Here is a 26,628-nt window from a genome sequence, read left to right as displayed (position 1 = left end):
ACTCAAAATTGTATGCAACTGCATGAAGTACACTCCTCCCCTTACACAGTTGTAGTGTTCTCACCTCCTGTGTGTTGTCACTATATCTGTTGTGTTGCCACCACACCTGTTGTGTCACCGTATCTGTTGTGTTGTCGCCACACCTGTTGTGTTGTCACTATATCTGTTGTGTTGTCATCATACCTGCTGTGTTGTCACCACACCTGTTGTGTTGTCACCATACCTGTTGTGTTGCCACCATACCTGTTGAGTTGTTACCACACTTGTGTTCCTACCATACCTGTTGTGTTGTTACCACACCTGTTGTGTTGTTACCACACCTGTTGTGTTGTCACCATACCTGTTGTGTAACCACACCTGTTGTGTTGTCACCATACCTGTTGTGCTGTCACTATATTTATGTTGTCACCATACTTGTGTTCTCACCATATCTGTTGTGTTGTTACCACATGTTATGCTGTCACCATACCTGTTGTGTTGTTGCCACACCTGTTATACTGCCATCATACCTGTTGTGCTGTTACCATACCTGTTGTGTTGTCACCATATCTGTTGTGTTACCACACCTGTTGTATTGTTACTATACCTGGTGTGTTGTCACAATACGTGTATTGTCACCATGCTTGTGTTGTCACCATACGTGTTGTGATGTTACCACACCTGTTATGCTGTCACCACACCTGTTCTATTGTTGCCACACCTGCTCAGTGTTTTCCTCACATGTTCTCTACCAGGGTCTACCCTCCAATGTTTTCTTTCAAAAGTGATTCACTCAAGCATTCCACGTCAGGCAGGAATCATGAGCGTAGCAAGAGGGAGCTCGGGGGTCTTGAATTTCCTGTAATCCTTCCCGAAAAGATTGCATGGCGTTGTCCTAACTCCTGAGGTGTGACGCCGTGGTCTTGCTACCGGCAAGGTCATTCGTCCGCCTCTCAGCCTAGTCTTACCTCACCCGTGCTTGTAGCAACACCCACGCAAACTAGCTGCAGGTGTTTATAACATCTAGAACTTAAAGGCATACTGGTAGTAGCTGCAGGAAGCGAATCGAGCCATCTACATGTGTTAGACGTTGAAATTGAGTAAATGATTTTCAGTTTTTTGATCGGGAATATGAGAAAGATGATCGAGGCAGTGATAGTGTTATCGGCTGGGATTCTGCCTACTATGGTGGCAGTTATTCTCATACATTTGCTCGGAGTGTCAGGGATCGCCTGTGTGGGAATTTTACTAATAATCGGTGTCATGGTGACGGCGGTGGTCAGGTCCTCTCCCAGGTGCCAACCACCAGCTGAGTCACCTGATCAACACAGGGTGAGCGTTACTCTCAAGTACTGTTGAAGATAATATGTAAGATGACAATATTCCAACAATGTTTCTAGTCCTGAATTAGATCAGTAGTTCCCAAAGTTTTCCAGGCTGCCGCAACCTTGGCTTCCAGGCCACATCTCCAGCGCCTCCCTCCACACACACACACACACACATACGAACACACACATACGAACACATTTCTTTCTCGGAATTAAGTTTACTGCAAATTCAAAACCACAACTAATCTTACACTATAAACAAGCACATTTATTTCACAAATAAAAATTAAAATACTAGTAAACCACTTTATTTAACATTTTAAGAGAGTAAATTCACATCTTAGATCCCCACGTTCAGTAATTTTCAGTCTGTTCCTTTGCTTAGAAAGAAGCTTGGCGAGTGTACTAAAGCCTCGCTCGGTTAAATATGATGTTGGGAATCCAGTAAAGTACATACAGTGGAACCTCAAATATCGAACTTTCTTCGGTCCAGAAGTCTGTTCGAGTGCCTTTACCGAATGAATTTATTCCCATCAGGAATAATATAAATTAGATTAGTCCATTCAGACCCTCAAAAATACACTTATAAAAGCACTTACAAAAATACATTTACATAATTGGTCGTGTTGGGAGCAGTTCGATTTTTGAGGTTCCACTGTACTGACTTTGTTCCATAGTGCAGGGTGATCGACACCATGCCCAACCCTTCTAGGGTAGGGTAGGTGCCTGAGCCCGAGCCTTTAGCTCATAAGACTGTCATTCCCATTAGCCCCCTTGTGGCGGGGATGGCGGACCAGAGAGGCCTAGCTTGTGGCTAGGCCTGGGGACAGTTGGTCCCAAAGATGAGGAGGTACTTGTGCCTCCTCCCATGGGAGACTTAGGTCTCAGACACTCCCTAAAGAGGGAGCCAAGACCGGGCCACCACTTGGAAAAGGCCCGGGCCGGGAGAATACCGGCGAATATTTAATAATAATAATAATAATAATAGTGCAGGGTAGCGGTCAGAAATTATTTTTTTTTTAACCAAAATCTTGATATGACTTTTTGAACTTCGGCTTCAGCTCAATGCCATTTTGGAGACAATTCAGTTCTTCCTCCACCATTCCTATTTCCTTATTGCTGAGATCTAGGAATGGACTGATCACCCAATCTGGTATTTTAAGCCAAGAAAGATCCTGAAATCTGTTGGACATGTCTCTATGTAGGTGATTCAGATGTGCACAATACACTTGAAGGTCATAGTCTGGTAGGCTCTTCTTCTCCATTTCAGAGAGGCTCGGAAACTGGAAGAACTCACGTCTGAATAACTATAACCTGGACAGAAAAGTTGAAAGGGTTGATTTGACTTTGATGAGATTAACTTCATTTCCTTACAGTTGCAAATTAACTTGGTTAAACTTTGTAAATACATCTGACAAATAAACAATGTAATGCTTGATTTTTCTTAGTTCATCACATAGAACAGAACTGGAGTCTTGGAAGAATTCAAAAACTGTTCCAAAAAGTGAATTAAAAAGTCTCAGGAATTTTCCCTTTGACAGTCATCTAACTTCTGTGTTCAACAACAGACATCCAAAATCCTCATCACTGTCAGTGCAGCTGTCGAAACAGTCTGTTACTTATAGCATGTGCCTCATTTTATTTACCGCTGTGATAACAATGCTTAATGATTTGTAAAATCGACCACTTAGGAGTTTTGCAATCGAATGTTGCCTGTGAATTACACAGTGCATCGTGCACAGCTTTCCTTCAAGAAATTTATGAAGCCACGATGGCAACCTGTCATCGATGTCTCCCCATCTGTTGCACAAACAACGATGTTGGTAAGATAGATGTCTTTCTCTTCGACAAAACTTTTGAACATTAAATACTGACTCCCCTTTTGTATGTTTCTAGTTATCTTGCAAATAATAGCTCTTGAACCAAACTTCATCTCTGACGTAACAATCATAAGAAAAAGGCAAAGATTCATTGCCTGGCAGAGTGGATTCATTTAATTGTCAGCCAGATTCTGTTGTCTTAAGCAGGATGCACAGTGTGTCTTCATTGTTTCCAGCCATTTTATCCACTCTTCTTTGAACAGTTATCACTGAGAGGAATAGCTTTAATAATGTGTTCAGATGTGTAAAACTGTTCACAGAACCTTATTACTGTTGGCAGAATAAGCTCTTCCTCAATTGTATGTGGCTTACCAGATCTAGCAATCAGCAATGGGATACTGAATGATGCACGAAGACCATCACTGGATTGTTGTGAACGCTACCAAACATATTTACTGTTGTTTTCCGTTTCTGTCAGTTTTCTCGAAGTGACTGAAAATATGCTAAGATTCCGTCTGCTTTATCAGAGTATATTTGCTTGAAATGTTCAAGAAGCCTGGAAGAAACCGTACCACAGGTGGGATTAGAACCCGCGATCAGAGAGTCATAAAACTCCAGACCGACGCGTTAGCCACTGGGCCAGCTGCCCCAGTGGCTAACGCATCGGTCTGGAGTTTTATAACTCTCTGATCCCAGGTTCTATCCCCTCCCGTGGTATAGTTTGTTTGCAATCGTGTCATTATGATTTCGTGAGTCAAGCCAGGAAGGTTCCATGGCTTGGTTTGAAAAGACTCTTAAACACAGTAGACACACTGGCTCCTTTTGGTTATTTGGTTCTGATACAAATCCTTATTTCAGATATTCTACACAATATTGCCTACACTTCTTTTTTGTCTGATGTGCTGCGGCCATATTATATTCTGGAGCAATAAATATATTTTATTATTTTTTATTATCACACTGGCCGATTCCCACCAAGGCAGGGTGGCCCGAAAAAGAAAAACTTTCACCATCATTCACTCCATCACTGTCTTGCCAGAAGGGTGCTTTACACTACAGTTTTTAAACTGCAACATTAACACCCCTCTTTCAGAGTGCAGGCACTGTACTTCCCATCTCCAGGACTCAAGTCCGGCCTGCCGGTTTCCCTGAATCCCTTCATAAATGTTACTTTGCTCACACTCCAACAGCACGTCAAGCATTAAAAACCATTTGTCTCCATTCACTCCTATCAAACACGCTCACGCATGCCTGCTGGAAGTCCAAGCCCCTCGCACACAAAACCTCCTTTACCCCCTCCCTCCAACCCTTCCTAGGCCGACCCCTACCCCGCCTTCCTTCCACTACAGACTGATACACTCTTGAAGTCATTCTGTTTCGCTCCATTCTCTCTACATGTCCGAACCACCTCAACAACCCTTCCTCAGCCCTCTGGACAACAGTTTTGGTAATCCCGCACCTCCTCCTAACTTCCAAACTACGAATTCTCTGCATTATATTCACACCACACATTGCCCTCAGACATGACATCTCCACTGCCTCCAGCCTTCTCCTCGCTGCAACATTCATCACCCACGCTTCACACCCATATAAGAGCGTTGGTAAAACTATACTCTCATACATTCCCCTCTTTGCCTCCAAGGACAAAGTTCTTTGTCTCCACAGACTCCTAAGTGCACCACTCACTCTTTTTCCCTCATCAATTCTATGATTCACCTCATCTTTCATAGACCCATCCGCTGACACGTCCACTCCCAAATATCTGAATACGTTCACCTCCTCCATACTCTCTCCCTCCAATCTGATATTCAATCTTTCATCACCTAATCTTTTTGTTATCCTCATAACCTTACTCTTTCCTGTATTCACCTTTAATTTTCTTCTTTTGCACACCCTACCAAATTCATCCACCAATCTCTGCAGCTTCTCTTCAGAATCTCCCAAGAGCACAGTGTCATCAGCAAAGAGCAGCTGTGACAACTCCCACTTTGTGTGTGATTCTTTATCTTTTAACTCCACGCCTCTTGCCAAGACCCTCGCATTTACTTCTCTTACAACCCCATCTATAAATATATTAAACAACCACGGTGACATCACACATCCTTGTCTAAGGCCTACTTTTACTGGGAAAAAATTTCCCTCTTTCCTACATACTCTAACTTGAGCCTCACTATCCTCGTAAAAACTCTTCACTGCTTTCAGTAACCTACCTCCTACACCATACACTTGCAACATCTGCCACATTGCCCCCCTATCCACCCTGTCATACGCCTTTTCCAAATCCATAAATGCCACAAAGACCTCTTTAGCCTTATCTAAATACTGTTCACTTATATGTTTCACTGTAAACACCTGGTCCACACACCCCCTACCTTTCCTAAAGCCTCCTTGTTCATCTGCTATCCTATTCTCCGTCTTACTCTTAATTCTTTCAATTATAACTCTACCATACACTTTACCAGGTACACTCAACAGACTTATCCCCCTATAATTTTTGCACTCTCTTTTATCCCCTTTGCCTTTATACAAAGGAACTATGCATGCTCGCTGCCAATCCCTAGGTACCTTACCCTCTTCCATACATTTATTAAATAATTGCACCAACCACTCCAAAACTATATCCCCACCTGCTTTTAACATTTCTATCTTTATCCCATCAATCCCGGCTGCCTTACCCCCTTTCATTTTACCTACTGCCTCACGAACTTCCCCCACACTCACAACTGGCTCTTCCTCACTCCTACAAGATGTTATTCCTCCTTGCCCTATACACGAAATCACAGCTTCCCTATCTTCATCAACATTTAACAATTCCTCAAAATATTCCCTCCATCTTCCCAATACCTCTAACTCTCCATTTAATAACTCTCCTCTCCTATTTTTAACTGACAAATCCATTTGTTCTCTAGGCTTTCTTAACTTGTTAATCTCACTCCAAAACTTTTTCTTATTTTCAACAAAATTTGTTGATAACATCTCACCCACTCTCTCATTTGCTCTCTTTTTACATTGCTTCACCACTCTCTTAACCTCTCTCTTTTTCTCCATATACTCTTCCCTCCTTGCATCACTTCTACTTTGTAAAAACTTCTCATATGCTAACTTTTTCTCCCTTACTACTCTCTTTACATCATCATTCCACCAATCGCTCCTCTTCCCTCCTGCACCCACTTTCCTGTAACCACAAACTTCTGCTGAACACTCTAACACTACATTTTTAAACCTACCACATACCTCTTCGACCCCATTGCCTATGCTCTCATTAGCCCATCTATCCTCCAATAGCTGTTTATATCTTACCCTAACTGCCTCCTCTTTTAGTTTATAAACCTTCACCTCTCTCTTCCCTGATGCTTCTATTCTCCTTGTATCCCATCTACCTTTTACTCTCAGTGTAGCTACAACTAGAAAGTGATCTGATATATCTGTGGCCCCTCTATAAACATGTACATCCTGAAGTCTACTCAACAGTCTTTTATCTACCAATACATAATCCAACAAACTACTGTCATTTCGCCCTACATCATATCGTGTATACTTATTTATCCTCTTTTTCTTAAAATATGTATTACCTATAACTAAACCCCTTTCTATACAAAGTTCAATCAAAGGGCTCCCATTATCATTTACACCTGGCACCCCAAACTTACCTACCACACCCTCTCTAAAAGTTTCTCCTACTTTAGCATTCAGGTCCCCTACCACAATTACTCTCTCACTTGGTTCAAAGGCTCCTATACATTCACTTAACATCTCCCAAAATCTCTCTCTCTCCTCTGCATTCCTCTCTTCTCCAGGTGCATACACGCTTATTATGACCCACTTCTCGCATCCAACCTTTACTTTAATCCACATAATTCTTGAATTTACACATTCATATTCTCTTTTCTCCTTCCATAACTGATCATTTAACATTACTGCTACCCCTTCCTTTGCTCTAACTCTCTCAGATACTCCAGATTTAATCCCATTTATTTCCCCCCACTGAAACTCTCCTACCCCCTTCAGCTTTGTTTCGCTTAGGGCCAGGACATCCAACTTCTTTTCATTCATAACATCAGCAATCATCTGTTTCTTGTCATCCGCACTACATCCACGCACATTAAATATATGTTCTTTGTAAAAATCTTGCCAATTACAACAATATACAGCAGAAAAAACATGAGGGAGTATATATAGAAATGCATTTACTAGGAAAAGTTCAGAACTCCATTATTATTATTATTATTATTATTATTATTATTATTATTATTATTATTATTATTATTATTATTATTATGATCATCATCATCATCACCATCATGGGGGAACGCTAAACCCGTAGGGATTATACAGCGCCTGTGGGGTAGAAAGATGGAAGGTATTCAGGCTCGATTCAAGGAACAGGAGCACAGATTCAATACCCTGGATCAAGAGCCCCTCACCAGTATGAAGGAAGCTCCCTTGAGGGGTTACATAAGAACTACAAAACACAGCCGTAGCACACCAACACTTCCACACACTATGGCGACCCTTCGTAGATTCCACTCAATCTTAACTTTGTTATACTGTTACACTTTAAAATGCACATTATAGAAAGGGGTTTAGTTATAGGTAATACATATTTTAAGAAAAAGAGGATAAATAAGTATACAAGATATGATGTAGGGCGAAATGACAGTAGTTTGTTGGATTATGTATTGGTAGATAAATGACTGTTGAGTAGACTTCAGGATGTACATGTTTATAGAGGGGCCACAGATATATCAGATCACTTTCTAGTTGTAGCTACACTGAGAGTAAAAGGTAGATGGGATACAAGGAAAATAGAAGCATCAGGGAAGAGAGAGGTGAAGGTTTATAAACTTAAAGAGGAGGCAGTTAGGGTAAGATATAAACAGCTATTGGAGGATAGATGGGCAAATGAGAGCATAGGCAATGGGGTCGAAGAGGTATGGGGTAGGATTAAAAATGTAGTGTTAGAGTGTTCAGCAGAAGTTTGTGGTTACAGGAAAGTGGGTGCAGGAGGGAAGAGGAGCGATTGGTGGAATGATGATGTAAAGAGAGTAGTAAGGGAAAAAAAGTTAGCATATGAGAAGTTTTTACAAAGTAGAAGTGATGCAAGGAGGGAAGAGTATATGGAGAAAAAGAGAGAGGTTAAGAGAGTGGTGAAGCAATGTAAAAAGAGAGCAAATGAGAGAGTGGGTGAGATGTTATCAACAAATTTTGTTGAAAATAAGAAAAAGTTTTGGAGTGAGATTAACAAGTTAAGAAAGCCTAGAGAACAAATGGATTTGTCAGTTAAAAATAGGAGAGGAGAGTTATTAAATGGAGAGTTAGAGGTATTGGGAAGATGGAGGGAATATTTTGAGGAATTGTTAAATGTTGATGAAGATAGGGAAGCTGTGATTTCGTGTATAGGGCAAGGAGGAATAACATCTTGTAGGAGTGAGGAAGAGCCAGTTGTGAGTGTGGGGGAAGTTCGTGAGGCAGTAGGTAAAATGAAAGGGGGTAAGGCAGCCGGGATTGATGGGATAAAGATAGAAATGTTAAAAGCAGGTGGGGATATAGTTTTGGAGTGGTTGGTGCAATTATTTAATAAATGTATGGAAGAGGGTAAGGTACCTAGGGATTGGCAGCGAGCATGCATAGTTCCTTTGTATAAAGGCAAGGGGGATAAAAGAGAGTGCAAAAATTATAGGGGGATAAGTCTGTTGAGTGTACCTGGTAAAGTGTATGGTAGAGTTATAATTGAAAGAATTAAGAGTAAGACGGAGAATAGGATAGCAGATGAACAAGGAGGCTTTAGGAAAGGTAGGGGGTGTGTGGACCAGGTGTTTACAGTGAAACATATAAGTGAACAGTATTTAGATAAGGCTAAAGAGGTCTTTGTGGCATTTATGGATTTGGAAAAGGCGTATGACAGGGTGGATAGGAGGGCAATGTGGCAGATGTTGCAAGTGTATGGTGTAGGAGGTAGGTTACTGAAAGCAGTGAAGAGTTTTTACGAGGATAGTGAGGCTCAAGTTAGAGTATGTAGGAAGGAGGGAAATTTTTTCCCGGTAAAAGTAGGCCTTAGACAAGGATGTGTGATGTCACCGTGGTTGTTTAATATATTTATAGATGGGGTTGTAAGAGAAGTAAATGCGAGGGTCTTGGCAAGAGGCGTGGAGTTAAAAGATAAAGAATCACACACAAAGTGGGAGTTGTCACAGCTGCTCTTTGCTGATGACACTGTGCTCTTGGGAGATTCTGAAGAGAAGTTGCAGAGATTGGTGGATGAATTTGGTAGGTTGTGCAAAAGAAGAAAATTAAAGGTGAATACAGGAAAGAGTAAGGTTATGAGGATAACAAAAAGATTAGGTGATGAAAGATTGAATATCAGATTGGAGGGAGAGAGTATGGAGGAGGTGAACGTATTCAGATATTTGGGAATGGACGTGTCAGCGGATGGGTCTATGAAAGATGAGGTGAATCATAGAATTGATGAGGGAAAAAGAGTGAGTGGTGCACTTAGGAGTCTGTGGAGACAAAGAACTTTGTCCTTGGAGGCAAAGAGGGGAATGTATGAGAGTATAGTTTTACCAACGCTCTTATATGGGTGTGAAGCGTGGGTGATGAATGTTGCAGCGAGGAGAAGGCTGGAGGCAGTGGAGATGTCATGTCTGAGGGCAATGTGTGGTGTGAATATAATGCAGAGAATTCGTAGTTTGGAAGTTAGGAGGAGGTGCGGGATTACCAAAACTGTTGTCCAGAGGGCTGAGGAAAGGTTGTTGAGGTGGTTCGGACATGTAGAGAGAATGGAGCGAAACAGAATGACTTCAAGAGTGTATCAGTCTGTAGTGGAAGGAAGGCGGGGTAGGGGTCGGCCTAGGAAAGGTTGGAGGGAGGGGGTAAAGGAGGTTTTGTGTGCGAGGGGCTTGGACTTCCAGCAGGCATGCATGAGCGTGTTTGATAGGAGTGAATGGAGACAAATGGTTTTTAATACTTGACGTGCTGTTGGAGTGTGAGCAAAGTAACATTTATGAAGGGGTTCAGGGAAACCGGCAGGCCGGACTTGAGTCCTGGAGATGGGAAGTACAGTGCCTGCACTCTGAAGGAGGGGTGTTAATGTTGCAGTTTAAAAACTGTAGTGTAAAGCACCCTTCTGGCAAGACAGTGATGGAGTGAATGATGGTGAAAGTTTTTCTTTTTCGGGCCACCCTGCCTTGGTGGGAATCGGCCAGTGTGATAATAATAAAAAAAAATATTACAGGACTGAAGATTAGTTGTAGTGAGCACAAAACCTTGCCCCTTGCAGACGTGAAAATCTGATCCTAAGGAAATAATGGCACTGGTAGCAGAGAATATTTGGCATTACAATGTTTCTCTCAAGGCTGGAATTTATGAAGTACACAGTAATTGAGCAAATATTCCGTCTTATAAGACAGACGAACACAGTGAGGTCAGGCACGATGAAAGAGATATCATATATGTGAGCCTTACATTGTGGGATCGAGTGTAGGTGAGGTCAGGTATAAATATGATAGTCTAGGTGAGGTCAGGTAGAAATATGATAGTCTAGTTGAGGTCAGGTAGAAATATGATAGTCTAGGTGAGGTCAGGTATGAATATAATAATGCAATACCGACAAGTAAATATGTAAGACACATGTGCAGCAGTTAGGTATCTTTATACCGAAACGCTTCGCCTACACAGCAGCTTCTTCAGTTGAGGGGGTTTGAACTTTCCTGTTGGAATACAGAAGAGACAGCAGAAGCAGTACAGATGTAAAGACGATGTACTCAGTCCATCACTATCTAAGACGCAGTGTTGAAGGGATCACACCCTCAGCCTGGAGAAGAGTTCCGCTCCATATCCTAGTGACAGTAGGAGAAAGAGTGGATCACAAGGTTATTAGATATCTACCAAAGGAAGACAGGTTGCGTGTATTTTCTTCTTTTGCTTCCTCCAGTTCTTCAGCATTATATCATTATAACTCGATTAAGTTTCTTGGAGTCGGCCTCAAATTTTCCACACTCAAGTGGTTTTCTGAACACAATGTTCGCGCTGCTGTTGGGTTGTTTAAGTCGCAAGTTGCTATTGTTGTATCCAATTCATCATCCTGTTGGTTCAGAGAACCAACAGGATGATGAATCGGATACCTGTGGAAAGGCTTCGCCAACCAGTGGCTTCCTCAGTCCGCTTCGAAGAAGAATAGTTGAAGATCAGAAGGTTTCTGAGGTAATCAGTCCCTCAGCCTGGAATCGATGTGATTGACGGATAAATCACATCGACTGAGGGACTGATTACCTTATGCTCCTTTTAATCTTCAAACATTCTTCTCTGTATTGGACTGAGGAAGCCACTGATTGGCGAAACCTTGCAGCGATGAAGATACCCCAGTGTTGCACAATTATCAAATTAATTGGCCATTTTTATTGAATAAATATTGACTTTCATTTTATTAAATAACTAAAGAATGCTTCTCCTGATTAACTTCAGAATGTAACTGACGAGTTATTATTCTGTAACAAGAATGATAACCCATATGAGAATGAGCTTTCAGATAGGCTTGCAACGTTCACCTCTGGTGGAGTTGATTCAAACATAGTTTGACCGTCACCTTCTGGAGAGTTTACCTGGAGAGAGTTCCGGGGGTCAACGCCCCCGCGGCCCGGTCTGTGACCAGGCCTCCTGATGTATAAATTTCAATTTCCCAGTTTTATTAAACAAATTGCTTCCCGTGTAATAACTAGAGAATGCCTCTTCTGATCGGATTCAAACTCTAAATGCTGGTTTTTACTTAATTGGAATTATTTTCGCTTTAATTTTGGGCTGCCCGGGTGACAATTTACTAATTTTTTGCTGTTTTTTTTTCAAAATAAGGTTTTTATATAAATTAAAATTAATTTTTTTTTTATTTTTACAAATTTTAGAGAATTTTAAGTGAGGAAAACTAGAAAAAAAACTAACCTTACCTTTTTATGGTATTTTAAAGTTTAACGATGAGAAACTTTACTATTTTAGGAAAACATTATAACTAACATTGTCGTTTAGTTTCTTACAAACATTCGTTAACTTGTGGAAACTCGAGAACGTTTCATCCGATCGGCGTCAACTTTTCCATACTGGTTGTAATGTATCTTGGACACCTCCACGGGACTGTTTACACGCGTGGGTGTAATATACAGTGGAACCTCAAATATCGAACTTTCTTCGGTCCAGAAGTCTGTTCGAGTGCCTTTACCGAATGAATTTATTCCCATCAGGAATAATGTAAATTAGATTAGTCCATTTTAGACCTTCAAAAATACACTTATAAAAAGCACTTACAAAAATACATTTACATAATTGGTCGTGTTGGGAGCAGTTCGATTTTTGAGGTTCCACTGTACACAGTGTTACATAGGTCATTCTGGATCGATACCATGCCTAACCCTTCTAGGGTAGGGTAGGTGCCTGAGCCCGAGCCTTTAGCTCATAAGACTGTCATTTCCATTACCCCCCTTGGGGCGGGGATGGTAGACCAGAGAGGCCTAACTTGTGGCTAGGCCTGGGGACAGTTGGTCCCAAAAATGAGGAGGTACTTGTGCCTCCTCCCATGGGAGACTTAGGTCTCAGACACTCCCTAAAGAGGGAGCCAAGGCCGGGCCACCACTTGGAAAAGGCCCGGGCCGCCAGAATACCGGCTAATCTTTAATAATAAATAATAATAATAATAATAAATTCTGATCACCGTTAGAATTTTAACACTGTTAAGTCTTAATTAGAAGACAACTGTTATATTTAATGGAGTGTGTTAATGACGTTTTGCTTTTTTTTCGATTTCGAAATATGCTAGTTTACCTTATGTCGAAATGACAAGTGTCGCTTCACACACGGAGGGCCCGGGTTCGATTCCCGGCGGGGTAGAAACATTTCGACCTGTTTCCTTACACCTGTTGTCCTGTTCACCTAGCAGCAAATAGGTACCTGGGTGTTAGTCGACTGGTGTGGGTGGCATCCTGGGGGACAAGATTAAGGACCACAATGGAAATAAGTTAGACAGTCCTCGATGACGCACTGACTTTCTTGGGTTATCCTGGATGGCTAACTCTCCGGGGTTAAAAATCCAAATAAAATCTTATCTCTTATCCTATCAAACCATGCCACGGGCTGGGATAGAATCCTCTATCTGACCGCGGGTTCTATCCCCACCCGTGGTATGGTTTACAATCATGTCACTACGATTTCGTGAGTTATTTTGCCTTATTTTCTCACTGATGCTGCTGATAGCTCTTGATCCCATTTAAAACAGGCGCTTATGACCCCTTTGGGTTTAGGATGCGTAGATACAAATTGTGTAAATTTGTACAATAACGAAAATGCATCTTCTGGTAGGCTTGAAACTTGCTGTGTTGATGTGTTGTCTTCAGAGGGGAACAATATGTTGATGTCAGCTTGTGTAAGTAATCAAGGTCCAGTTTAATTAATTAAATTGGTTTCTGTGAAGTAATTAAAATATGTCTCATCTGACCAGCAATAAGTCACATTATTTGACTTGATTTGCTTAAGTAAAATCAACTCAAAGTTCTTTTATGTGGCTATAATATTTGTGTGCTCTCCAGACCATTGTTAAAAATTTGTTTATGTGCACTAAACTTGCATAAAACTTACTTGCTTGCTTATTTACTTACTTTCTTATTGTCCTTTCTTAAAATCTGGTTAATGGTACAGGTAAGTTTGGATTGATTTTGGTTTATGTAAGTTCCAATTTGCTTTTTAGGAAAATAACTGGAAATAACGAAATAGGTCTTATCATGCCATGATTTCTGAGTGTCACATCTGTTTCACGTCAACCTTTCCAAGCTGACAGCTTGATAATTAACGTTCTGAGCGGCTTCAAGCTTAATGTGCTTGTGTGGTTTAGGATATTAATCTTGTTGATTTCTTTAAGAGGTTTCAATTGCATTTGATCTGTGTTTGTCCTAATTTTAAATTTTTATTGGAAAAATTGGATACTGGTTTTCATATGATGGTTTGTGAATGCCTCATTTTATTCCATTTAAATCTTCAGCAGCAATATCAACTCATGCCGCACTCTGCACTGCTTTAAATCGTGTACATAGAGACACAGGGGACCGGAGTTGTGGAATACAGGGAAACCTTGGATCACGTAGCGACTGAATTACAACTAGTTATGTATTTTTATATGCATCATGGGTAATGTGAGTAATAGGTCTACCTGGAATCTACCTGGAGAGTATTCCTGGGATCATCGCCTCCGCAGCCAGGTACACGACCAGTCAACTTGTTCAGTTCTGCTTCCAAAGTTCTGGTGGTGTTACAACTGTGCTCTTCCCCAGTCCATAACTTCTGCAGGCCTGTTTATGTGGCATGTCTGACGGGTCTCTGGTGATTTCCCAGATACAGAAACATCATAACCACCACACGGTACACTGTATACTCCTGCAGTATAGGTTAGGTTAGGTAAGGTTCGTCAGGAAACATGACAAACGTTTCCTGACGCGGGTCTTAGTCAGATGATGACCCGCCTTTGGAGCTTTTGGTCATCTGACCGAGGCCTTCCGCTGGCTTACCGGTCCACCCCTTTAAAAATTATGGTCATTTATAACCATTGTTATATATTTCCTGCAGTATAAATAATTTTGGGTTTAGAGCCTCTGGTGGTCTTTGATAATTTTGGGAGTCAGGATTGCTACATCTATGCTGGCATTTCGGTGAGCTATGTGATAGTTGCGATCAATTTTGAGGCGTAGAGACTAGCACGGGCTTTTATATACGTCTTAAAGAACGAAAATATGCCTTAAGGAGGGATGAACCAACAACGTTTGAGTACTCCATCACCGTCTTCAGTCTCACGTCATGGCAGAGTACAGCTGGGGGGAAAAAATGACACTTTTTGCAACATTTGAGATTAATTGAGGAAACGTTTCACCAACAAGTGGCTTCCTCAGTCCGGTAAACAGATGAATAGTGAAAGCTGGGAATGAGTTTGAAGTAATCTGTCCCTCAGCCTTGAATCGATGTGATCAGTCCTTCAATCCTGAGAAAATTCCTTTACACGAGATTGATGGACTGATCAAATTGACTCAAGGTTGAGGGACTGATTACCTCAAACTCCTTCTCATCTTCCACTATTCATCTGTTTACCGGACTGAGGAAGCCACTTGTCGGCGAAACGTTTACTAAATTAAGATTTCTAAATTTTACAAACAGTGTCTGGCTCTTCAACTTACAGACTTTCCATATCATTTACATCAACAACTGTTATTCCAGACTCAGGCTGCTGGAACCAGCAGTGATCCATCTGTGGCGCGTACATGCTAGCTGGCTTGACCCTTGTAGGTTTAACCCTTATTTTTGATAATGATAATAATAATAATCATAATTATTATTATTATTATTATTATTATTATTATTATTATTATTATTATAATCATTATAATAATAATAATAATAATAATAATAATAATAATAATAATAATAATAAAATAATAATAATAATAATAATAATGCTAATAATAATAATAATAATAATAATAATGCTAATAATAATAATAATAATAATAATAATAATAATAATAATAATAATAATAATAATAATAATAATAATAATAATCATTATTATTATTATTATTATTATTATTATTATTATTATTATTATTATTATTATTATTATTATTATAATAATAATAATAATAATAATAATAATAATAATAATAATAATAATAATAATAATAATAATAATAATAAAATAATAATAATAATAATAATAATAATAATAATAATAATAATAATAATAATAATAATAATAATAATAAAATAATAATAATAATAATAATAATAATATCAACTTGCCGCTATTTTAAAGCATTTATTCAAAGTCTTGTCAGACAGCATCATCGTGGGATGTAGATGCAAGAAATTCTTCAAAATTAGTTTCAACTTACCGGCATCACCTACTTCCACTGGTGACGCCACCTCACTGCATCACCTACTTCCACTAGTAGAGTTTTCCACTGGTGACGCCACCTCACTGCATCACCTACTTCCACTAGTAGAGTTTTCCACTGGTGACGCCACCTCACTGCATCACCTTATTAAGACATTAGATTAGGTAAAGTTTGTCAGGAAACAGGACAAGTATTTCCTGACTCTGGAGCTTTTGGTCATCTGATCGAGGCCTTCAGCTGGCTTACCAGTCCACCCCTTGAAAAATTATTGTCATAGTTATAACAATTCTTATGTTAAGGTTTCTCAAGTTATATCACAGAAACCAAAATCGGTAATGATCAATAAAATATTGATGAGGGAGCTTCTGGACAAGTAAACAGCTCCTTAATATTGAAAATTTAGGACACTGGGGTGAGGCGTTTTGAAGTTACGAAGGTAAAGCTTCGAGCAGGATGATGACTGTGTTACTAAGTATGAACCGGCTTCTTATATTAATAATAATAATAATAATAATAATAATAATAATAATAATAATAATAATAATAATAATAATAATAATAATAATAATAATAATAATAATAATTATTATAATAATATTAATAATAATTATAATACTAATAATAATAATTATTATTATAATAATAATAATGGTTATAATAATAATAATAATACTAATAATAATAATTGTAATAATAATAATAATAATAATAATAATAATAATATTATTATTGTTATTATTAATATTATTATTAATATTATTATTATTATGATTATTATTATTATTATTAATTATTATTATTATTATTATTATTATTATTATTATTATTATTATTATTATTATTATTATTATTATTATTATTATTATTATTATGTTAATAATAATAATATCAATAATAATAATAATAATATCAATAATAATAATAATATCAATAATAATAATAATAATCTTTATTTCTTCAATTACATGATATAACTATTACAGACATAGTTGACATCACCGACACACTAGATACAAAGTCCCTGGTTATGCAGACTGTTTCTGGCTACTTAGGTTACCCTTCTTCCCCAGGATGCGACCCATAACAGTCGATTACCACCCAGACACTAATTACTTTTAGGTGAACAGGGACTGTAGGTGTAGGGCAACATGCCGGGATCGATCCCCAGAGTTCAGTGTGTGAGCTGAGGGCGCTACCAACTAAGCCACGAGCTTTGGAACAATGCCTGACTAAAATATTTATCAGTTTTATATGTTAATTATAACCTATTTGAAATTTGATTTTTTTAAAGAAATCGGAATTTACATAATTTTAATAAACACTTTTAGGGTTTAATAAAACTTTTTAGAAATTTAATTCTGACACAGTTCGATAAAGATAAAAAAAAAAACTTACTTTAAGCAAGATAATAATCTTACTTTAAGTAAGATAATAATCTTACTTTAAGTAAGATAATATATCGTTGACGGTTAAGAGTCGATGGAAGAGGAATTTACCAATTATCACCACATGTAAAGCTATATTTAACTTGTCACAGCTTTAATAACACAGACAAAATAACTGCTATACACTCGAGTAATAATCCGAACCTTCTTCTGAGTACGATCCATCAGTGTTTATATTTTCAAGGCGATTTGAAAAATCTTTCTCAGGATATTACATGTACACCAGACTTAGTAGTGTATATATATATATATATATATATATATATATATATATATATATATATATATATATATATATATATATATATATATATATATATATATATATATATATATATATATATATATATATATATATATATATATATATATATATATACTAAATAAGCACAGGGAGCCTGTAATTACTAATAATTGTGTTAACTTTTGTTTAATGGTCATAATACATCAGTGCTGAAAGTTTGAAACCGATTGGACGAGCTGTTCTCAAGTTATAAACGAAATCTTCGGAGGAGGAAAAATGAATCAGTCAAGCACTTCAAGGTACCAGGATACTTAAACATGGAATGTAACATTTAAACGAGATATAAGATGTCGTCTGACGTCTTTAGCATGTAAACAAAGTAATGGCTTAGAAAAACATGTAAGCAAACACTAGGACATATTTATTAGAAAACGTTCGGTCCTGGACCTTGATCACTTCTAACATACAAAGGTTGAAAGACAATACATATAGTCTGAGTAGGTGGTGCTTTCCCCAGTTGATCAAATGCCCCGTGGACTCCACGGGGCATTTGATGAACTGGGATGAGGCACAACTCGTTCTCATTCAAGATCTTCGACGCCGAAGGTGTCTAGAAGCCTCGCTAATCACCGTCACCGACACAACAGAACGTAACACTGGAAACCACAAAATTTCTGAAGCATTAACATACATGATAGTCAAGCAGGCGAAGAACCACCAACCCAACGACACAAGAGTCACATGATTTCATCGTCTACCTGTCCTCATCCCAACATGTCATTCTTCAGGTCACCATGCGTCACTGACACCTCACTCAGGTCACCATGCGTCACTGACACCTCACTCAGGTCACCATGAGTCACTGACACCTCACTCAGGCCACCATGCGTCACTGACACCTCACTCAGGCCACCATGCGTCACTGACACCTCACTCAGGCCACCATGCGTCACTGACACCTCACTCAGGTCACCATGAGTCACTGACACCTCACTCAGGTCACCATGCGTCACTGACACCTCACTCAGGTCACCATGAGTCACTGACACCTCACTCAGGTCACCATGAGTCACTGACACCTCACTCAGGTCACCATGCGTCACTGACACCTCACTCAGGTCACCATGAGTCACTGACACCTCACTCAGGTCACCATGAGTCACTGACACCTCACTCAGGTCACCATGCGTCACTGACACCTCACTCAGGTCACCATGCGTCACTGACACCTCACTCAGGTCACCATGCGTCACTGACACCTCACTCAGGTCACCATGAGTCACTGACACCTCACTCAGGCCACCATGCGTCACTGACACCTCACTCAGGTCACCATGCGTCACTGACACCTCACTCAGGTCACCATGAGTCACTGACACCTCACTCAGGCCACCATGCGTCACTCACACCTCACTCTCCGCCTATACATACTGTCTTTCAACCTGTGTTAGAAGTGATCAAGGTCCCAGGACTGAAAAAATTTCTAATAAATATGTCCTAGTGTTTGCTTACGTGTTTTTCCCAACTATCTTGTCGGTATTTATTACCAAGATTCATACGAAAGTAATATTTTAATTCCAGTCATCTTTTTATTTCCATTACTTGCTCATTTCATGTGTAATTCTTGAATGATGTAACGGGTAATAAAAATGATTTAATTTCTCTCATACAAAAACACTTTATTTTTCCTCAGGGCGACGAGGAGGATGCTCCCCCCTCCTACGAAGCAGTGACCTCCAAGCCTCCTCCATACTACCTCCTCTACAGCAGCGCACCAGCCGGCAGGGGCTCCTCGGAGGATACACACACTGGCGGCTACCTCCCCATACAGCTGGTGTTGCAGAACCGTCACACTGGCGCGAGTGAGTTACAGTGTTGTCCGTGGTCGGTGACGGAGTCTGACGGCACACTGCCCTCCTTTCTCGAGGCTGTCAGTCTTACTCATGCTGACACCGCTGTCGTTACTTCCCCTCTCAACGGAAGCATGTTTACAGGGTCATCTACAAGTGGAATAGCAACGACTAGTTTCACTACTGGAGACAGACTCACCGCTTCCTCTAGTAGTGAGACCACGACCCCTTCTTCAGCCACGAATAGTGAGACCACAACCCCGTCTTCAGCCACGACTAGTGAGACCACAACCCCTTCTTCAGCCACGACTAGTGAGACCACAACCCCTTCTTCAGCCACGACTAGTGAGACCACAACCCCTTCTTCAGCCACGACTAGTGAGACCACAACCCCTTCTTCAGCCACGACTAGTGAGACCACAACCCTTCCTTCGGCCACGACTAGTGAGACCACAACTCCTCCTTCAGCCACGACTAGTGAGACCACAACCCCTCCTTCAGCCACGACTAGTGAGACCACAGTCACCAGCTTCTCTAGTAGTGAGACCACAACAACCATCTCCTATACAAGTGGGACCACAACCACCAGCTCCTCTATCAGTGGGACCAAAACAACCAGTTCCTCTACTAGTGAACCCACAACCACTATCTCCTCTACTAGTTGGACAACAACACCCAGCTCCTCTACTACTGGAACCGCAACTGCAAAATCCTCTACTATTGGGACCCCACCTACCAGCTCCTTTACTATTGAGGCGAAAAACCCCAGCTTCTCTACTACTGGGACCACAACAGCCAGCTCATCTACTATTGGGACCACAACAGTCAACTCCTCTACTGTTGAGACCACAACAGCAAGGTCCTCTACTATTGGGACCATAACAGCAAGATCCTCTACTATTGAGACCACAACAGCGAGGTCCTCTACTATTGGGACCACAACAGCGAGGTCCTCTACTATTGGGACCACAAGCACCAGCTCCTCTACTATTGGGACCACAAGAACCAGCTCCTCTACTATTGGGACCACAAAATCCAGTTCGATAAGGAACCTGAACTATGCTCCGAGCGTCCTCGCAACTCCTAACACCAATATGGGCGGAGGGACATCGCCACCCAACCGCCCACCTCGAGGTGTACGACCTACACGCCCCGCGCCACCCTTGTGTCTAGGGACCACCACGTCTTGAACCACGCCGTGAACCACGCCGTGAACCACGCCGTGAACCACGCCGTGAACCACGCTGTGAACCACGCTGTGAACCACGCCATGAACCACTCCCTCCTGCGTGTTCACACGTCCTCCCTCACCTCACCTACGACGGGAAAGGAATAATGACTTAGATAAAAGATACATATTTAATATTATCTGGCCGTCCTAGACGGGGCAGATCTCTATTATCTAGTCAGGCAGACTTTTGCTGACTCAAATAATAATAATAATAATAATAATAATAATAATAATAATAATAATCTTTATTTCTACGAGTACGTAATACAACTTATGCAGACCATAGCTGACATCAGTGGCCTACTGTTATCCAGTAAATCCCTTGTTATGCAGAGCATTTCGGGCAAATTAGGTTAATTTTCTCCCCAGGATGCGACCCACACCAGTCAACTAACACCTAGGAACCCATTTTACTGTTAGGTGAACATGGACAGCAGGTGTCTTAAGGAAACACGTCTTAATGCTTCCACCTGTACCGGGGATCGAACCTCGAACATTCAGTGCGTGAGCTAGGTGCGTTACCAACCGAGCTAAAGTTAGTAGTTAACTCATTTGTTACAGCCGATACATTGACGATACATTTACTCAAATCTAAGCTGATAGAATTCCAGGATTCACGTAACCCCTACAGGTTTATGGCTAACTTGGTTGGTTAATAGGGTTTAAAGCCTGTCGACTACACGAGTCATTAAGGCTGCCAGATAACCTGTTCACCACCACACAAGAATATTTTAATCTCTAAAATAAGGGATTGTAGATTTAAGCCTCAGTATACATACACCGAGGGAAATACACCTCTCAGGGTATATATGACTCATGTCTCAGTATACATACACCGAGGGAAATACACCTCTCAGGGTATATATGACTCATGTCTCAGTATACATACACCGAGGGAAATACACCTCTCAGGGTATATATGACTCATGTCTCAGTATGCATATACCGAGGGAAATACACCTCTCAGGGTATATATGACTCATGTCTCAGTATACATACACCGAGGGAAATACACCTCTCAGGGTATATATGACTCATGTCTCAGTATACATACGCCGAGGGAAATACATCTTCTCAGGGTATATATGACTCATGTCTCAGTATACATACACCGAGGAAAATACATCTTCTCAGGGTATATATGACTCATGTCTTAGTATACATACACCGAGGGAAATACACCTCTCAGGGTATATATGACTCATGTCTCAGTATACATACACCGAGGGAAATAAACCTCTCAGGGTATATATGACTCATGTCTCAGTATACATACACCGAGGGAAATACACCTCTCAGGGTATATATGACTCATGTCTCAGTATGCATATACCGAGGGAAATACACCTCTCAGGGTATATATGACTCATGTCTCAGTATACATACACCGAGGGAAATACACCTCTCAGGGTATATATGACTCATGTCTCAGTATACATACACCGAGGGAAATACATCTTCTCAGGGTATATATGACTCATGTCTCAGTATACATACACCGAGGAAAATACATCTTCTCAGGGTATATATGACTCATGTCTCAGTATACATACACCGAGGGAAATACATCTTCTCAGGGTATATATGACTCATGTCTCAGTATACATACACCGAGGGAAATACATCTTCTCAGGGTATATATGACTCATGTCTCAGTATACATACACCGAGGGAAATACATCTTCTCAGGGTATATATGACTCATGTCTCAGTATACATACACCGAGGGAAATACACCTCTCAGGGTATATATGACTCATGTCTCAGTATACATACACCGAGGGAAATACACCTCTCAGGGTATATATGACTCATGTCTCAGTATACATACACCGAGGGAAATACACCTCTCAGGGTATATATGACTCCCTTACGAATTCAATATTTCGTGTATATTTCAATTTTGAACAGTATTTGTGCTTTGTATATATTTGCATATACAAAAATTTGTTTTTTCTCCAAAAATATTTTAATCTTAGTAAGAAAATTAAATTTTCATCAGAAGTTTGAAAAATATATAAAAAATTTAAAATTTTTAAAAAATCGAGGTTTAAAAATTTTAATAAAAAAATTTTGTTTTTGTTTGCAAGTTTTAATTTTCTTTTTAATTTCCCATTTTAAGACATATTAAGATAAGTCTCTATCCCTGACTTCTGCTTGGCTGATTTCATAAGACTGAGAAATTACCTGGGTGGGCAGAACTGGAGTGACCTGACTATGGGTCAGGTAGGTGGTGATGATTGCCGATATAACGTTTTCCAGAGCGTAGTTCTTGCTGCTCAAACAACTTATGTTCCGATTAGGAAACCAGATCAAAAAAATGATCCTAAATTGATAAAAAATAGATTAAAACATCTCATTGGTCAAAAGAGAGGCATATATGGGCGAATCAAAATAGAGGGACAGTTAAGAAATCAATATATTCAGTTAAAGAGAGAAATAAAAAAAGGGAATAAGAAAAGGAAAGAGTGATTATGATTCTTTCAGGTATACAGAAGTAAGATTAGGGACAAGATAGGCCAACTCAAAAGTTACTCGGGTCAGATCACCGACAGTGTTAAGGAAATGTGTAGAATTTTTAACACTTCCTCTCAGTTTTTACCCAAGAAGATACTAGCGATATTCCAGAAATAATAAATAATGTAGAACAGAACTCTGGTGGCCTGGTGGTTAACGCTCTCGCTTCACACGGTGAGGGCCTGGGTTCGATTCCCAGCCAGAGTAGAAACATTGGACGTGTTTCTTTCCACCTGTTGTCTATGTTCCCCATCAGTAAAATGGGTACCTGGGTGTTAGTCGGCTGGTGTGGGTCGCATCCTGGGACACTGACCTAAGGAGGCCTGGTCACAGACCGGGCCGCGGGGGCGTTGACCCCCGGAACTCTCTCCAGATAAACTCCAGGATGATGATAAACTATGTACGATTAGAGTAACAAATGATATGGTCCTTAGACACATAGATAAATTAAAACCTAACAAATCCCCAGGCCCTGATGAGCTGTATGCAAGGGTGTTAAAGGAATGGAAAGAGGAGCTTAGCAAACCTTTGGCTAATCTTTTCAACATATCACTACAAACTGGCATAGTGCCTGATATGTGGAAAATAGCAAATGTGATTTCTATTTTCAAAGCAGGTGACAGGTCCTTAGCATCGAACTATAGACCAATAAGCCTAACCTCCATAGAGGGAAAATTTATGGAATCAATAATTGCCGAGGCAATTCGTAGCCATCTTAAAAAGCACAAATTGATCAATGAGTGTCAGCATGGTTTTACAAAGGGAAGTTCCTGCTTTACGAATTTATTAGCTTTTTTCACAAAGGTATTTGAGGAGATAGATCATGGTAATGAATATTATATTGCGTATATGGACTTCAGTAAGGCTTTTAGTAGAATCCACATCAGAGGCTACTCAGGAAACTTAAGGCACATGGAATAGGAGGAGAATTTTTTTCCTGGGTAGAAGCATGGTTGACAAATAGGCAGCAGAGAGTTTTCATAAATGGGAAAGCATCGCAAGCGGTGTTCCACAAGGGTTAGTACTGGGACCTTTGTTGTTCACAATTTACATAAACGACATAGATGTTGGAATAAATAGCGACATAAGTAAGTTTGCCGATGACACCAAAATAGGCCGCACAATTCATTCTGACGATGACATTAGAGCACTCCAGGAAGACTTGAATAAACTGATGCAGTGGTCGGAGAAGTGGCAGATGCAGTTTAATATAGACAAATGCAAAGTTCTAAATGTTGGACAGTTAAATAACCATGCCACATATAAACTAAATAATGTAGATCTTAATACTACTGATTGCGAAAAGGATTTAGGAGTTCTGGTTAGCAGTAATCTAAAACCAAGACAACAGTGCATTAGTGTTCGCAATAAAGCTAATAGAATTCTTGGCTTCATATCAAGAAGCATAAATAATAACAAAAAAAGGCACAATACCGTGACTGGAACGATACACAAATAACCCGCACATAGAAGAGAGGAGCTTACGACAACGTTTCGGTCCGACTTGGACCGAAACGTCGTCGTAAGCTCCTCTCTTCTATGTGCGGGTTATTTGTGTAAGCATAAATAATAGAAGTCCTCAGGTTGTTCTTCAACTCTATACATCCTTGGTTAGGCCTCATTTAGATTATGCTGCACAGTTCTGGTCACCGTATTACAGAATGGATATAAATGCACTGGAAAACGTACAAAGGAGGATGACAAAGTTGATCCCATGTGTCAGAAATCTTCCCTATGAGGATAGAAACGCGTAGAATTAAGAGGGATATGATCGAGATGTATAAATGGAAAACAGAAATAAAGGGGATGTAAATAGCGTGCTAAAAATATCTAGCCAAGACAGGACTCGTAGCAATGGTTTCAAGTTGGAAAAATTCAGATTCGGGAAGGATATAGAAAAGCACTGGTTTGGTAATAGAGTTGTAAATGAGTGGAACAAACTCCCGAGTACCGTCGTAGAAGCTAAAACGTTATGTACTTCTAAAAATAGGTTAGATAAATACATGAGTGAGTATGGGTGGGTGTGAGTTGGACCTGACTAGCTTGTGCTGATGGGTCTGATGCCCTGCTCCTTCCTGAAGTGGATGCGACCTGTCCTGACTAAGCTTAGACCGGTGGGTGACTTGGACCTGCCACGCATGGCCCAGTAGGCCTGACGCAGTGCTCTTTCTTATATTCCTATGTTCTTATGAAAGAGATAAAAATAGCAATGTGAGCTAGAAATAGCAAAAATCTGCGATATCTGCATGCAATGAGTGTATTCCTAACTGACTCACGAAATCGTAATGACACGATTGCAAACAAACCATACCACGGGCGGGATTGAACCCGCGGTCAGAGAGTCTCAAAACGTGGTATGGTTTTTTTAGTGTATTCCTAATACATGAAACTGTAGACAAACTAGAAGTGTTCAGCTACATACCAGTATCACTGTTATGGGTTTATAGGACCCAATATGTATCTATATAACTAAGTATCAGGAAAAAATTCCTTATTTGTAATACCTAGTTATAATGAACTGTTGGGAGCACAACTGCCTTAATTCCGCGATAAGAATTGATCACTTTTATGGGGAGAGGCAAAATATGTTAGCCTTATATTTAAATAATTATAGTGCAAATCTGTATTTTTCAAGTAAATTAAGTTATAGTTACAGGAGAAAAACAAGAGTATTAATGTAGTAATTAAGAAATTGTGCATAGTGATGCTCTGCTGTTGTTGTGGATATAACAGCAGAGGTGAGGCTGGGTCACTCGCCATTGTTGTTGTGTTGATCAAGCTAGAAGCTACCCCCTACTTCTGGGTAAGATGTGATTTGCTAGGAGGTAAGAGGTTGTAACAATAATACCAGGGTGGCTACAGTGTATCAAATAAATTCCTACAAGTTGGTTTAGAAAAACACGTAAGCAAACACCAGGACATATTTATTAGAAAACGTTTCGGTCCTGGAACCTTGATCAGTTCCATCATACAGAAGTTGAAACAGAGTATATGTAAGTGGAGAGTGAGGTGTGAGTGACGCATGGTGACATTTTTCAGGTCACTATGCGTCACTCACACCTCACTCACCGCCAACATATATACATGTATTGTCTTTTAAGCTCTGTATGTTAGAAGTGATCTAGGTCCCAGGACCGAAACGTTTTCTAATATATATGTCCTAGTTTTTGCTTACGTGTTTTTCTAAACTAGTGTATCAAAACACTGGGTTAAGGCGACCAGGGAGAAATAAGCAGTAATTGTTTTCAGATGGGTGCACATGACTAGGTGCCCATGTGATTAAGTAGCTGAGGCTAT

General features: G+C 40.0%; 1 protein-coding gene across 1 annotated transcript; it reads left to right on the top strand.

The window, feature by feature from the left end:
• The first annotated feature begins 955 nt into the window (after nucleotides 1–955).
• On the top strand, nucleotides 956–20,921 carry LOC138852478 (mucin-22-like). Its single transcript, XM_070083458.1, has 2 exons — nucleotides 956–1,311; nucleotides 19,427–20,921. Exons 1-2 carry the CDS (start codon nucleotides 1,084–1,086, stop codon nucleotides 20,771–20,773), a joined length of 1,575 nt encoding a protein of 524 aa, XP_069939559.1. The 5' UTR covers nucleotides 956–1,083; the 3' UTR covers nucleotides 20,774–20,921.
• The last annotated feature ends 5,707 nt before the right edge of the window (nucleotides 20,922–26,628 follow it).

This window comes from Cherax quadricarinatus, chromosome 9 (assembly GCF_038502225.1).
Source record: "Cherax quadricarinatus isolate ZL_2023a chromosome 9, ASM3850222v1, whole genome shotgun sequence".
In the NCBI taxonomy this organism is placed as follows: Eukaryota; Metazoa; Arthropoda; class Malacostraca; order Decapoda; family Parastacidae; genus Cherax; species Cherax quadricarinatus.
This window is presented reverse-complemented; position numbering and strand designations above follow the sequence as displayed.

Coding starts and splice junctions, on each gene's coding strand:
- LOC138852478 (XM_070083458.1), top strand. CDS start 1,084: ATGATTTTCAGTTTTTTGATCGGGAATATGAGAAAGATGATCGAGGCA. Junction 1,312..19,426: donor AGTCACCTGATCAACACAGG/GTGAGCGTTACT, acceptor ATTTTTCCTCAG/GGCGACGAGGAGGATGCTCC.